At 40.2% G+C, this 15,706-nt stretch overlaps 1 protein-coding gene across 1 annotated transcript in view; it reads right to left on the bottom strand.

Annotated features, from left to right (window-relative positions):
• Positions 1-3,549: 3,549 nt before the first annotated feature.
• LOC107574926 (probable ATP-dependent RNA helicase DDX47) overlaps positions 3,550-15,706 on the bottom strand; it is a gene marked incomplete at its 5' end in the record, with an annotated part of 37,229 nt that continues 25,072 nt past the window's right edge. The window contains 5 exons of the mRNA XM_016261349.1: positions 3,550-3,826; positions 3,907-4,023; positions 7,546-7,617; positions 12,924-13,042; positions 13,172-13,243. Coding sequence (XP_016116835.1) covers positions 3,659-3,826; positions 3,907-4,023; positions 7,546-7,617; positions 12,924-13,042; positions 13,172-13,243 — 548 coding nt within the window. The remainder of the gene's footprint in view (positions 3,827-3,906; positions 4,024-7,545; positions 7,618-12,923; positions 13,043-13,171; positions 13,244-15,706) is intronic.

Below are 15,706 nucleotides of genomic sequence, written 5' to 3'. Positions count from 1 at the left end.
TTTAATAATGTCTGAAAATATATCCAAACCTAATATAAGTAATGTGCTTTATGTCTTACGTTCTCACTCTGCACTGCAGCTAATGGTTTATATGTATTTATATATAGGGCTATACAGCCATCTAGTGGTTACACAGTGGTATTGCAGATTATAAATTTAGAGATTCATATTTAGAAAAATATCTGTAAAATATTAAAGAAAAAAATATTGAGCTGAAATCATCCTCTATAAGTGTTTGGGCGCTCTGCATTCAGGCTTGAATCTGATTTTATCACAGCAGAGTAAAGCGTGTGTGTGTTCACCTTGGAACAATTAAAAAATATTTAACACTGAACATTTTTTAACATTCTAGTCGACATTATTCTTATTATGAATTTGGGAAGATGTTTGTCATGTTTGTCATCACATTGTCACATTTAGGGCTTTCACGATTCGTCGATTTTATTCGACTATTCGATTTTTAAAAATCCTCGACATTTTGACAGCATGTTCTCAATAGGGATGCACCGAAACTAAAATACTTGGCTGAAGCCAGAACCGAACAAAATGAAACACTGGGCCGAAGACCGAATTCCGAACACCTTTTTTTTGCATTTTCCCCCATATATTTAGCAAATTTTTTCAGCATTGCATAAATTAAATAGCCAGAATGTGCTTTTTACGGTTTTGTCTTGCTTTTCAAAGAAAAAATCAATTACAAAACAACATTCTAGTCGACATTATTCTTATTATGAATTTGGGAAGATGTTTATCATGTTTGTCATCACATTGTCACATTTAGGGCTTTCACGATTCGTCGTATGCGCTTTAATTATTTACATGCGTGTAGGTTAAGTGCATGCGTCACAGTAGCTCCACAGGAACTGTTATCATTCACACGTGTGTGGAGCGTCTCAAACTGCATCTCTGCATGTTGTTGTGAGTTTGGGTTTATTATAACCTTCATCTGGGAACGCAGCGTGCACCATTTCATCAGATTTGTAAGATAAATCATTTATAAATCTACGCAAACACAGGAGAATACATCACGGTTTCAGAATAAAAGCTCGAACCCTCACTCTGAGTTTACACGGTGTGATGTCCACATATTCTTATAATTAGTGGCTATAGCATTTCTGTCCTAAAGAAATGGCCAAATATTAAAGATTAAGTGAACATTTGAATTAAATGAAGCTTGGTCAATATTAAACCAAATTTGAACTAATTATTATTGCCTCATTGCTATTATTTATGTATTTTAAGTAATTTTAAAGGTTATTGTTCACTTACATCTATTTTTATTACCACAAAAAAACTAATTATAATTATAGGGCACTATGAAATCTGTTTTATTCCCAAATTCAGTTTTTTCCATTTTCATTTTTTTATACTCCGTTTTAATGGTTAATTTAAATTGTATTAATCAAAAAGCCTGTCTAATTAATTGAGTTTTACAGTTTTATCTTTACCAAATTCTGTTTTCCGTTATTTTCTGGATTCCACTTGAATGGTTCCATTACATTTTAATAATCAAAAGCATCTCCAATTAATTGATTTTATTTTTAAAAATATATATATCTATCTTTTTTTTCTTTATAATGTTGTTATTAGTAGACTACAGCAGCTGGACATGTAGTCATTCTTACTCTATAATACTGAACTCTGTGAGGTGGACTCTGAGACGGACACCTGCTTCTTGCACTCTATGCTGCACTTTACTTGTTTACTTTTGGATTTCATTTGGTTTAATCAATATAGTTTAATAAAATATTCTTAAGTAAAATTGTTGATTTTTTTGGTAGGAAATTAATCATTTAGATTAACCTCACGATCAATAATTAACGATCAATTGATAAATTAGTCGATAGATTAATCGAAATAAAAATAGTCATTAGTGGCAGCCCTAGCCGTGTAAAAATTCATCAAATGTTACTGAGCAACTGACGATTAACACTGTTTCAGCGCAGGATTTAAACCCTGGCTAACGAGCTTGTGCTGTCAGAATACAAGCAATTCATGCGTGCATTAGAAAACATAACATTCTGCAGATTATTTAGTAGTTGTTTAAGGCCATTTGGTGATTTCAATCCTCATACGGTAACCCTTCCTCGTCTCATGGAAGACATGCGCTGCAGTGCTAAACAGTCTCTCGCTGTCGGTGCTTGTGATGATTTGTGTGTCTTTCTCTGACAGTTTTAAATCCGATATGTTTGCTGTGTTATAAAGAGTGTGTGCCTCTCACTCTACGCTGCTTGCTATTTGATTGCGTCACCAAAAATGTCATTGTTCGGTACAATCTATTCAGTCTTTTCGCTTGTATATCTTTCTTTGCTATTTTCGGCCGAATAGTTTCGGTTGCGGAACATTCGGAGCATCCCTAGATTTGAATCAGTGCAGTCTAGACCAGTAATATTCAGATGGTCTGAGTGTGTACCTGACTCATCTGTCCGTGGAGAGGGATGGCCGTGATGCCCAGGTTTCTGAGCAAGAGCGCCACCCGCTGGGCGTTATTACACGTGCCGCAGAAAACCATGAAAGAGTTCCCAGCCAGTTCATTCAGGATAGAGACCAGATAACAGTCCTGTGAACAAACACAAGCTCCCATCACACACATCCTCTGACAGCACTCTCCTCAGGGTCAGAGTTTAATAAAGACAGAACCTTGTACTTGGACGGGATGAAGATGTAATACTGCTGCAGCTTGTCGACGGTGGCGTATTTGGAGGAAACGGTGCATTTAACAGGATCCTGTAGAGCCGCGCGCTGCAGCTTCTGCACCTGAAACACAGAGAACCGCTGCTTTAATCAGGGCTGCACTGATGCTTACAGCTACTTTCAGCTGCTTAAACACACAATCTTTACTCGTCACACAGTTTCTGAGAGCTGAACTCAAACAGCAGAAGCACACACCAGATCTGCACAACCTTACACTGATTCTCAGCCACTGACTCAGTTTTCAGTTTCAGAAAACACAATTCTCTGTGTAACTTTACTTTTGGATTTCATTTGGTTTAATCAATATAGTTTAATAAAATATTCTTAAGTAAAATTGTTGATTTTTTTGGTAGGAAATTAATCATTTAGATTAACCTCACGATCAATAATTAACGATCAATTGATAAATTAGTCGATAGATTAATCGAAATAAAAATAGTCATTAGTGGCAGCCCTAGCCGTGTAAAAATTCATCAAATGTTACTGAGCAACTGACGATTAACACTGTTTCAGCGCAGGATTTAAACCCTGGCTAACGAGCTTGTGCTGTCAGAATACAAGCAATTCATGCGTGCATTAGAAAACATAACATTCTGCAGATTATTTAGTAGTTGTTTAAGGCCATTTGGTGATTTCAATCCTCATACGGTAACCCTTCCTCGTCTCATGGAAGACATGCGCTGCAGTGCTAAACAGTCTCTCGCTGTCGGTGCTTGTGATGATTTGTGTGTCTTTCTCTGACAGTTTTAAATCCGATATGTTTGCTGTGTTATAAAGAGTGTGCGCCTCTCCCTCCACGCTGCTTGCTATTTGATTGCGTCACCAAAAATGTCATTGTTCGGTACAATCTATTCAGTCTTTTCGCTTGTATATCTTTCTTTGCTATTTTCGGCCGAATAGTTTCGGTTGCGGAACATTCGGAGCATCCCTAGATTTGAATCAGTGCAGTCTAGACCAGTAATATTCAGATGGTCTGAGTGTGTACCTGACTCATCTGTCCGTGGAGAGGGATGGCCGTGATGCCCAGGTTTCTGAGCAAGAGCGCCACCCGCTGGGCGTTATTACACGTGCCGCAGAAAACCATGAAAGAGTTCCCAGCCAGTTCATTCAGGATAGAGACCAGATAACAGTCCTGTGAACAAACACAAGCTCCCATCACACACATCCTCTGACAGCACTCTCCTCAGGGTCAGAGTTTAATAAAGACAGAACCTTGTACTTGGACGGGATGAAGATGTAATACTGCTGCAGCTTGTCGACGGTGGCGTATTTGGAGGAAACGGTGCATTTAACAGGATCCTGTAGAGCCGCGCGCTGCAGCTTCTGCACCTGAAACACAGAGAACCGCTGCTTTAATCAGGGCTGCACTGATGCTTACAGCTACTTTCAGCTGCTTAAACACACAATCTTTACTCGTCACACAGTTTCTGAGAGCTGAACTCAAACAGCAGAAGCACACACCAGATCTGCACAACCTTACACTGATTCTCAGCCACTGACTCAGTTTTCAGTTTCAGAAAACACAATTCTCTGTGTAACACACACAAATCTAACAGCAAGCATCTCGATTAGGGCAAAAATCATAATCATGATTATTTTGGTCAATATTGTAATCACGATTATTTAACATGATTATGAGTGATTTATTTAAAGATAGTGATGCATATTAAATATATATTTTCTGTAAATGAGGTTGCTATGACATCTACAATTTAGAGACATTTTCCAACACAATTCTCAACACCACAGCAGAGCATTAGCGTAACTGATATCAGTAACAAACAAACAGTCCTCAAAATCACTGAAAATAATTAAACCGTCAGTAATAACAAAGCAAAGGACAAATGACGTAAATGTAATAAAAAGATACAAATGTAACAAACTGTGCTTAAAAGTTTTTTTAATGCAAGTCTCATTAACAGAAATGTAAAATAAAACAGCATAGTCTGAGTAAGAATTAAACTTTCCTTGTTTCTTATTAAAGGCTTAGGGTTAGGGTTATTAAAGCTACAAAGGTCCTTCACTCCAGAGCAGTGTGTGACTTAGAACTTGTCTTGTGTTGTTTGATTAATATGAAGCACACAGTCAGCAGCAGGAATATTAGGCTGCTGTCACTTTAAGAGCTGCACGGATCCAATTTACTGTTACACACGCATGTTCATTCTCAACTCTTTACCTTCATTTATTACACGACCGACGAGGGTTTACGCGAATAACAGCACAAGTTATCTGTAGCACTTTTAAAACCATGAATAAATCTAATACACTTCAACACATCAAGCACATCCCATTTAGCCAAAGTCACGTTACATGATTCACTGATCTGCACGTGAAACTGGGCTTTTACGGAGGAGCGAAAGAGCACCGCTGGAAAGCCCCGTGAAGCCGTGGTTTACAGTGAATTTATAACAGCTAAGGGGCATTGTTAGGCACGATGTGAAGCAGAGTCTAAAACCCTCTTAGCTGTTATAAATTCACTGTAAACCACGGCTCCACAGCTCCACGGGGCTAACTGCTTTATATAACTTATCCAGCTTCTTCTTCCCATAAAAATGGGTGATTAGTGAATTCTGTGTGTCTGGCTTCCGGTCTCATCCACGTCCAGCTATGTTTAGCTGTACAGAACCGCTCGTTTTGCTGCTTGACACTGAAAATCGGTCTGTCTTACCATATTATTTGAATGTGTTGTCTTATTTATGAACACACTGGTTTATAATGCAAACAGTTTTACCGTTCACGCCACGGTGTTATTCTCCTCGTTATTTCTCTATAGCAGCTAATGAACCAGAAGTCTTGCCCATAGGCTTACTTCCACGTTGAAGAAAAAGGTGGATAAAACGGTTATTCCACATATGTATCAAGGTTTTTACAAAATAAAATAAAGCAAATAATAAAGTGTAATGATATTAATAAACACAGTATTCTTCCACCAAACAATGTAGCTCCTCAGAAACAGTTGTGGTTGCTACAAAGTGGCTGCAGAGCAACACACAGACGTAAACAAAGGTGTGTGTTTGTAGAGTAAGGCCATGTCCACTAGGGCTGCATTTCAAATATTCGTCAAATTAAAAAAAATCCACATTTGAACGCAAAAACATTGCATTTGAATTTCAGGTGTGCGTCAGCCGTCAGGCAGCTTATCAGTGCTGCACGAGATGCGACGACGCTGTAAGTACCGTTGCATTATAATGCTTTTGTTAGCCTGTCCATTGAAGCCACTGGGTGCGGCGCTGCTGCGTTGTTCATTCAATATATTGCAGAAAACGAGAACAATCAATGCGGAGATGTTGTTTACGTCAAAACCGAAACCAAGCCGTTCACACAGAACACATATTTAAGAAGAAACTTTGAAGAAACGTGCATAATATTTTGCTCGATGCGCCCTCTTGTGGCCTCAGGAGAGAAGCCAAAAGCTTTTTTCCCCCTAACTGAAATTATGCCTTTTAAATTTGAATATAATTTGACTATTGATAATATTAAGTAGAAAATTCGAATTTAGTTTTTCAGTCATTTTGACAGCCCTAATGTCCACACGTACACGGACATTTTCATAAACAGTTTTTCCTTCTTCAGTTTTTAAAAAAAATCTCTGTCCACATGAAAACGCATGCTATAAAGCACTGCCAAGATCATGCCAAACCAACAGGTGGCGATATAATCTCAACCGTAAGGCCATGTTGGCCAATCAGAAGCCTGAAAAAAGTCTTCAGTAGGCGGAGATAACAGCGCAGGCTCCGACGGCACAAGCCAAAAACTCCGGTTTCGCCGTCTACACGATAACACTGCAACCAGAGCTTCTGAAAATCTTCACCCTGGCAGGCGTTTTCAGAAACGTTCGGTTTCAGTGACCTGCTGCTGCGCTTGCGTGTGGACGAACGGCCAGACCGCACAGAAAAAGCTGCGGTTTTGAAAACACCTGCATTCGTGAAGACAGGGCCTAATTTACAGCAGCTTCGAACACGGCTCAACCAATCAGAATCAAGAACTGGAACTATCCGTTTTATAAAAAACTGTAGAACATAGTCTGTGGGTTTGTACCTTTTTAGTCATGGTGGCCGAAAACAGGAAGGTGCGTCTGTCTCGAGGAATCACCTTCAGGATCTTATCCACCTGAAACACACACACACACACACAGTTCAGATACTGTAACGACATTACTGAGCTCAAACCCGTGCATAATATTTTGCTCGATGCGCCCTCTTGTGGCCTCAGGAGAGAAGCCAAAAGCTTTTTTCCCCCTAACTGAAATTATGCCTTTTAAATTTGAATATAATTTGAATATTGATAATATTAAGTAGAAAATTCGAATTTAGTTTTTCAGTCATTTTGACAGCCCTAATGTCCACACGTACACGGACATTTTCATAAACAGTTTTTCCTTCTTCAGTTTTAAAAAAAAATCTCTGTCCACATGAAAACGCATGCTATAAAGCACTGCCAAGATCATGCCAAACCAACAGGTGGCGATATAATCTCAACCGTAAGGCCATGTTGGCCAATCAGAAGCCTGAAAAAGTCTTCAGTAGGCGGAGATAACAGCGCAGGCTCCGACGGCACAAGCCAAAAACTCCGGTTTCGCCGTCTACACGATAACACTGCAACCAGAGTTTCTGAAAATCTTCACCCTGGCAGGCGTTTTCAGAAACGTTCGGTTTCAGTGACCTGGTGCTGCGCTTGCGTGTAGACGAACGGCCAGACCGCACAGAAAAAGCTGCGGTTTTGAAAACACCTGCATTCGTGAAGACAGGGCCTAATTTACAGCAGCTTCGAACACGGCTCAACCAATCAGAATCAAGAACTGGAACTATCCGTTTTATAAAAAACTGTAAAACATAGTCTGTGGGTTTGTACCTTTTTAGTCATGGTGGCCGAAAACAGGAAGGTGCGTCTGTCTCGAGGAATCACCTTCAGGATCTTATCCACCTGAAACACACACACACACACACACACACACACACAGTTCAGATACTGTAACGACATTACTGAGCTCAAACCACACACACACACACACACACACACACAGAGTTCAGATACTGGGACGACATTACTGAGCTCAAACCACACACACACACACATTTGTAAACACTGACTGAGTCGGTACTTCCGCCTAAGTCAAGCGTGACCTTTTCAACGTAATTACATATTGCGTGAAGTCATGGAGAGCAGAGCAGTGCAAGGCGCGCATTTCTGTTTATAAAGTATATCATTTCTTTTTTTTAGAAAATGGCCGATGGTTTCTCTAGATAAGACCCTTATTCCTCGTCTGGTATCGTGTACAGCTCTTTGAAGCTGCTCTGAAACTGTAATTTTGACCTTCAACCGTCTGGTAGCCGTTGAAGTCCACTATAAGGAGAATAATTCTGGAATGTTTTCATCAAAAACCTTCATTTCTTTCCGACTGAAGAAAGAAAGACGCAAACATCTTGGATGACATGGGGGTGAGTAAATTATCAGGAAATTTTAATTTGAAAGTGAACTAATCCTTTAAGGTTACCACTGCATCTTTCTGGAAAAAAATACAGCGATTGAATATAGTTTATTTATTTTCAAATCTTCATTGTACGGTCATTATAAAATAACTTTGTCATAGTTTATTTAAATGTGCCATAGAATACATTGATACAACACACACACACACACACACACACACACACAGTTCAGATACTGTAACGACATTACTGAGCTCAAACCACACACACACACACATTTGTAAACACTGACTGAGTCGGTACTTCCGCCTAAGTCAAGCGTGACCTTTTCAACATAATTACATATTGCGTGAAGTCATGGAGAGCAGAGCAGTGCAAGGCGCGCATTTCTGTTTATAAAGTATATCATTTCTTTTTTTTAGAAAATGGCCGATGGTTTCTCTAGATAAGACCCTTATTCCTCGTCTGGTATCGTGTACAGCTCTTTGAAGCTGCTCTGAAACTGTAATTTTGCCCTTCAACCGTCTGGTAGCCGTTGAAGTCCACTATAAGGAGAATAATTCTGGAATGTTTTCATCAAAAACCTTCATTTCTTTCCGACTGAAGAAAGAAAGACGCAAACATCTTGGATGACATGGGGGTGAGTAAATTATCAGGAAATTTTCATTTGAAAGTGAACTAATCCTTTAAGGTTACCACTGCATCTTTCTGGAAAAAAATACAGCGATTGAATATAGTTTATTTATTTTCAAATCTTCATTGTACGGTCATTATAAAATAACTTTGTCATTGTTTATTTAAAGGTGCCATAGAATACATTGATACAATTTGTTAAATTGTTCTCTGATATCTACATGGAAGGTTTGTGGCTTAGGTAAGGGCAAAAAATCTCCAGGAACAGTTTTACATGTCCATTTACAACCCTGGTATTTGTCCCTAGAATGAAATGCTCTGTTTTTACCTTATTTGGAAGGCTCATGAATAACAATGTTGAGCTCTGCTCTGATTGGCTGTTCCACAGTGCAGCTCATTTCAGTAGCTCACACAGCAGGAAGGAAACACAGGGAAAATATATATTTCAATACTTTCTCTCGCAGTTATATCGTTGGGTAATTATACTGTATATAATGTGCGGACATCAGGTAGCCGCTATTAATATGCGAGGCATTGAATCTGCTTTCGAATGCACAATGGCTTTTTACTTTCACTTTGGAGATTTGCGATCGCATGTGCTCTGTGTAAACTACAGCGGCAGTACTTACTACACATTTGACAAGATCAGATGCTTGTCAGTGGTGCTCAGGAACTGTAAACCATTCGCCATCATCCTCAGTCATCTCTCCTTACTCTGTTTATGTGGTAAGTGAAATCTTATGTACTGTAATGTAACAGGCTACCGCTAGCAAGCGGCTAACCGTGTCCCTTTAGTGGCTTGCGTTATTTTATTAGAACACGCGTTATTTGTTTTCCGTACCTTTCTGAATACAGACACCAACCCATCCCTGCACAATCCAATGTGGTAAGTGAAATCTTATGTACTGTAATGTAACAGGCTACCGCTAGCAAGCAGCTAACCATGTCTCTTTAGTGGCTGGCGTTATTTTATTAGAACACACGTTATTTGTTTTCCGTACCTTTCTGAATACAGACACCAACCATCCCTGCACATCACATCCCCTGCACAGCCTGGATCATAACGTTTATCCTCGCTTGTTTCTTCAACACCTGCAGAACTTCTGATGATCCGGCTGTGCAGGTGCGGCTGGCGTAGAACATGGGCGGGTTTATGCAAATGTAGGGGGCGTAACTATTAGTGATCCCGACTGTAACGTCACAGTCGGTGTTATGTTCTGATTCGCCTGTTTTCAGTGGTCTTTTGCATGCACGAGATTTACATGAGAAGGAAACAATGGCGTTTGAGGCTCACTATCCTCGCTTGTTTCTTCAACACCTGCAGAACTTCTGATGATCCGGCTGTGCAGGTGCGGCTGGCGTAGAACATGGGCGGGTTTATGCAAATGTAGGGGGCGTAACTATTAGTGATCCCGACTGTAACGTCACAGTCGGTGTTATGTTCTGATTCGCCTGTTTATCAGTGGTCTTTTGCATGCACGAGATTTACATGAGAAGGAGGAAACAATGGCGTTTGAGGCTCACAGTATGTCATTTCCACGCACAGAACTGTTATTATTCAACTATGCCAAGGTAAATACAGTTTTCCATTCTATGGCACCTTTAAATCTAAAATGCCAATTACGCCTTCTGTTTACGGCCAATAGGTAGCCTAATTCTGATACATGCAATGACTACCCATTATGACATGTAGGCATTATGTAGTCTACACATTAATAATCTTTTACATTGTAATCATTTAATTTGTAATATTTGGCATGCTTGTGTGCCTAGGGATGGTCACGATTTTAGAATACTCAATTAGTTGATTTAATTATAGAAAATCGAATAGGTTGTGCGATTATTGTCTTAAAAAATAAAGACTTGCGTAGCATATGACGGTTACAGTAACTTGGGACGATGTCAAATAAGAGCTCTGTGCGGACCACAAACCCCCCGACTGGGTTAGAGGTGTGGCTGAATCCGTGTTCAGAAAGGTGCGGAAAACAAATAACACGTTCTACGGAGTGATTAAAGGGACACGGTTAGCCGCTTGCTAGCGGTAGCCTGTTACATTACAGTACATAAGATTTCACTTACCACATGAACAGAGTAAGGAGAGATGACTGAGGACGATGGCGAATGATTTACAGATCCTGAGCACCACTGACAAACACCTAATCTTGTCAAATGTGTGGTAAGTACTGGCGAGTGCTGCTCCGTACGTGTGATCGCGAATCTCGAAAGTGAAAGTAAAAAGCAAGTGCGCGTTCAAAAGCAATTTCAATGCTTCGCATATTAATAGCGGCTCCCTGATGCCCGCAGTTTATATACAGTGTAATTACCCAACGATATAACTGCGACAGAAGATATTGAAGTATATTTTTCCTCCCGTCTCGTATCTATTCCCTTTAGGGGTTCCATTTTTTGGAATGGAAATGTCCTAGCCTTATGAGCAGTTGATTTATGCTAATCGACGGACCGTTATGTTAATAAATGCTGTCATTTGGGTATGTATAACATTGTATTAATATGTTTTTGAAGATTGAAAGCGTGAATCCCGTCTCTCTCTGTCTATGGGTGTTTGTGCGTGCAGCATGTGAACGAGGGGTGCGATTTTCGAATAATAATCAAATAATACCCAGCGATTTTCGAATATAATTTTTGCTTGGAATGCCCATCCCTAATACTAATGCGCTCTTTAAATAACAAAAAAACTACTGCACCATTGACTTTAGAGCAGGTTTTAGTTGGTCAGTGGCGCAGTCCATTTCAGTTGCCTCAAAATAGCAATGCACCTGAACACACCTGGTTTTCAGACCAGCACGCCCATGAGGCACAAATGCATTTGCTATTTAAACAACGTGGCGCAGGACGTGAAAATGACAACTGCGTCGGGCTGAAACTAGCAAAAAGCACTGACGTCGCGCCTGGCGCCACATTGTGCCGGATGTATGATAGAGCCCTTGGTGTTGTTTCCAAACAAAAGGAAATATATCGGTATCGGTCAAAATGAGTTGAAAAATATCTGCATATCTGATATCGGCAAAAATCCAATACCGTGCATCCCTAATTACAGCTTAAATCCAGCAACAACAGATACGAGCAGCGACAGGTGAAGACACACCTCAGTCACAGTGTTATTAGACCTTCAGTGATCATTACATTATATCACGCGTCTTCAGAAACAGACCTAACTAGCTCATTCTCACGAAGAGAGATTCCCTTCATGTTAACATCAGGGCTGGGTATTGACACAAACTTTGTGATTAAATTTGATTCTGATTCAATTCAATATTGATTATTTTATGGCTGCAATATAACAAAGAGTGAAAAATTTAAGGGGGTCTGAATACTTTCCGTACCCACTGTATATCAGGTACAGTACATAGCAAATTTTCAAGGAAAACTCTCTCAACTAATGCTGTAAAATTTTCATCATACAGTCAGCTGGTCCTACTTCATAATATCAGGGGTTAAAATGAACTGATTTGTATACAAACACTTACATTACCACTCAATGAAGTTTTATAATAATAAATCATAATACTAACTTTACAATTACATAATTATATTTCTTCTGCAATTAGTTTTTTTTAAAAATATAAACATTTAAATGTTGGCTGTCATAAAAACTTGATAGATTTATTCAAACATCAATTAAATATTGAAGAACAGTAAAAATTATAATGGATATAGTGCATATATTTAGCGAAATGCCCCTCTCCAGAGTTCATTTCTAGCTGACTAACAAGTGTATGGTCAACTAATATTATTTTCTTCAGGTAAATGTGAGGTTACGTGACATTGTTTACAAGCTGTTATACTGACACCTTTCCGCGGTTAAACACTTACTGATAGGGTTGGGTACCGAACTCATTACTTTTAAAGGTACCAAATGAATTGCGTCGGTACTAGCGAGTACTGATTCACTTTAAATCAATCGGTGCATCAATATCACTGGTTACTTTGCCTCTGACTGCAACTATTTTCATGGGGGATAAAACAGAACTAACCGTTTAATTGATCCAAGTGAATCAGTGTTTTGGATCAAATGACCCGAACGACTCGTTCACAGTGACAGTTACTGACCTGCAGCAAGAGTCACTGATCGATCAATCAGCAGCACAAACGCTGAACCGCATTCATCACAGCTGGTCAAACGCTGAGAGCTGTGTGTGTGTGTACCTCAGACTCAAAGTCCATGTTGAGAATGCGGTCAGCTTCGTCCATCACCAGATACTTGAGCGCTCGCAGGTTGAATCCTTTGGTGTTTTCCAGGTGATCGATCAAACGTCCCGGAGTCGCTGAGTCACAGAGAACGAATCACAATCTGATTCAAATCACAGCACGACGACATTCGACACAGTAACGAGTCGTTTCTCTCCACTGAAGACTGAAGAGTGATGAGACGAGAAGAGAACAGAAGCTCTTACCGATCACCACGTGAGGCTTCTTAGCCAGAACCAGAGCCTGAGACATCATATCGATCCCCCCCACGACCACAGCTGGAACACACACACACACACACACACACACACACACATGAGAAACACACACACACACAAAGATACACACACACACACACACACACACAAAGATACACACACACACACACACACACACAAAGATACACACACACACACACACACACACAAAGATACACACACACACACACACACACACAAAGATACACACACACACACACACACACACAAAGATACACACACACACACACACACACACAAAGATACACACACACACACACACACACACAAAGATACACACACACACACACACACACACAAAGATACACACACACACACACACACACACAAAGATACACACACACACACACACACACACAAAGATACACACACACACACACACACACACAAAGATACACACACACACACACACACACACACACGAGAAACACACACACACACGAGAAACACACACACACAAGAGAAACACACACACACACACACACACAGAGATAGACACACACACACACACACGAGAAACACACACAGAGATACACACACAGATACAGACACACACAAACACAGAGATATACACACACACACACACACACACAGATAGACACACACAGACACACACACACGAGAAACACACACACACACACACAAAGATACACACACACACACACACAAAGATACACACACACACACACACAAAGATACACACACACACACACACAAAGATACACACACACACACACACAAAGATACACACACACACACACACAAAGATACACACACACACACACACAAAGATACACACACACACACACACAGGTAGACACACACAGACACACACACACGAGAAACACACACACACACGAAACACACACACAAGAGAAACACACACACACACACACAAGAGAAACACACACACACACGAGAAACACACACACAAGAGCACACGAGAAACACACACACACAAGAGAAACACACACACACACACACACACACGAGAGAAACACACACACACACAAGAGAAACACACACACACACAAGAGCACACGAGAAACACACACAAGAGCACACGAGAAACACACACACACAAGAGCACACAAGAAACACACACACACACACAGATACACACACAGATACACACACGAGAAACACACACACACACGAGAAACACACACACACACGAGAAACACACACACACACACAGAGATAGACACACACACACACACACACACACGAGAAACACACACAGAGATACACACACAGATACAGACACACACAAACACAGAGATATACACATACACAGATAGACACACACAGACACACACAAACACAGAGATATACACACACACACACACACAGATAGACACACACAGACACACACACACACAAATGAGAAACACACACACACGAGAAACACACAGATACACACACACGAGAAACACACACACAAGTTTGTTTATACACACACATAAGTTACGAATTTCAAACACACATGAGAAACACAGGCGCTGATGTGAGTCACAACACCACTGAACCCTATCACTGTCTGCTGTTACTAACATCACGTGCAGTTGAGGTCAAAAGTTTACATACCCCTGCAGAATCTGCTAAATGTTAATTTTACCAAAATAAGAGGGATCATACAAAATGCATGGTATTGTTTTATTAAAGGGTTAGTTTACCCAAAAATTAGTGAGTTTTACTCACCCTCGAGGCATCCCAGGTGTATATGGGATGGCTATTCCAAGCTCTATCATGGCACTCAGCGGGTGTTGCAGTGCTTCAGTCCAAAAGAAGTTAAATAAAAAGCGTCCATCTTTAATAAACGTTGACCTCATACGTCATGCTCCCGGAACTGCTTCCGTGTACAACAGTGAGCGCAAGCTAGATTAAAGTGATTATTATGTTTTGAATATGGATATTTTTCTTACAAAAACGCATCGATTCGCTACAGAAGGCCTTTGTTCACCCCCCGGAGCTTTTTATTTAACTTCTTTTGGACTGAAGCACTGCAACACCCGCTAAATGCCATGATAGAGCTTGGAATAGCCAGGATAATTTTTAATATAACTCTGACTGGATTCGTCTGAAAGAAGAAAGTCATATACACATAGGATGCCTCGGGGGTGAGTAAAACAACAGCTAATTTTAATTTTTGGGTGAACTAACCCTTTAAGTACTGACTTGAATAAGATATTTCACATAAAAGATGTTTACATATAGCCCACAAGAGAAAATAAAAGTTGCATTTATAAAAATTACCCTGAGAGAGTGTGTGTGAGTGAGTGAGTGTGTGTGTGAGTGTATATATGTGTGTGAGTGAGTGAGTGAGTGAGTGAGTATATGTGTGTGAGTGTGTGTATATGTGTGTGAGTGAGTGTGTGTGTGTGTGTGTGTGTGTGTGAGTGAGTGAGTGAGAGAGTGAGTGAGTGTGTATATGTGTGTGAGTGAGTGAGTGAGTGAGTGAGT

This window comes from Sinocyclocheilus grahami, unplaced genomic scaffold (genome assembly GCF_001515645.1).
Source record: "Sinocyclocheilus grahami isolate Dianchi unplaced genomic scaffold, SAMN03320097.WGS_v1.1 scaffold2392.1, whole genome shotgun sequence".
Classification (NCBI taxonomy): Eukaryota; Metazoa; Chordata; class Actinopteri; order Cypriniformes; family Cyprinidae; genus Sinocyclocheilus; species Sinocyclocheilus grahami.
This window is presented reverse-complemented; position numbering and strand designations above follow the sequence as displayed.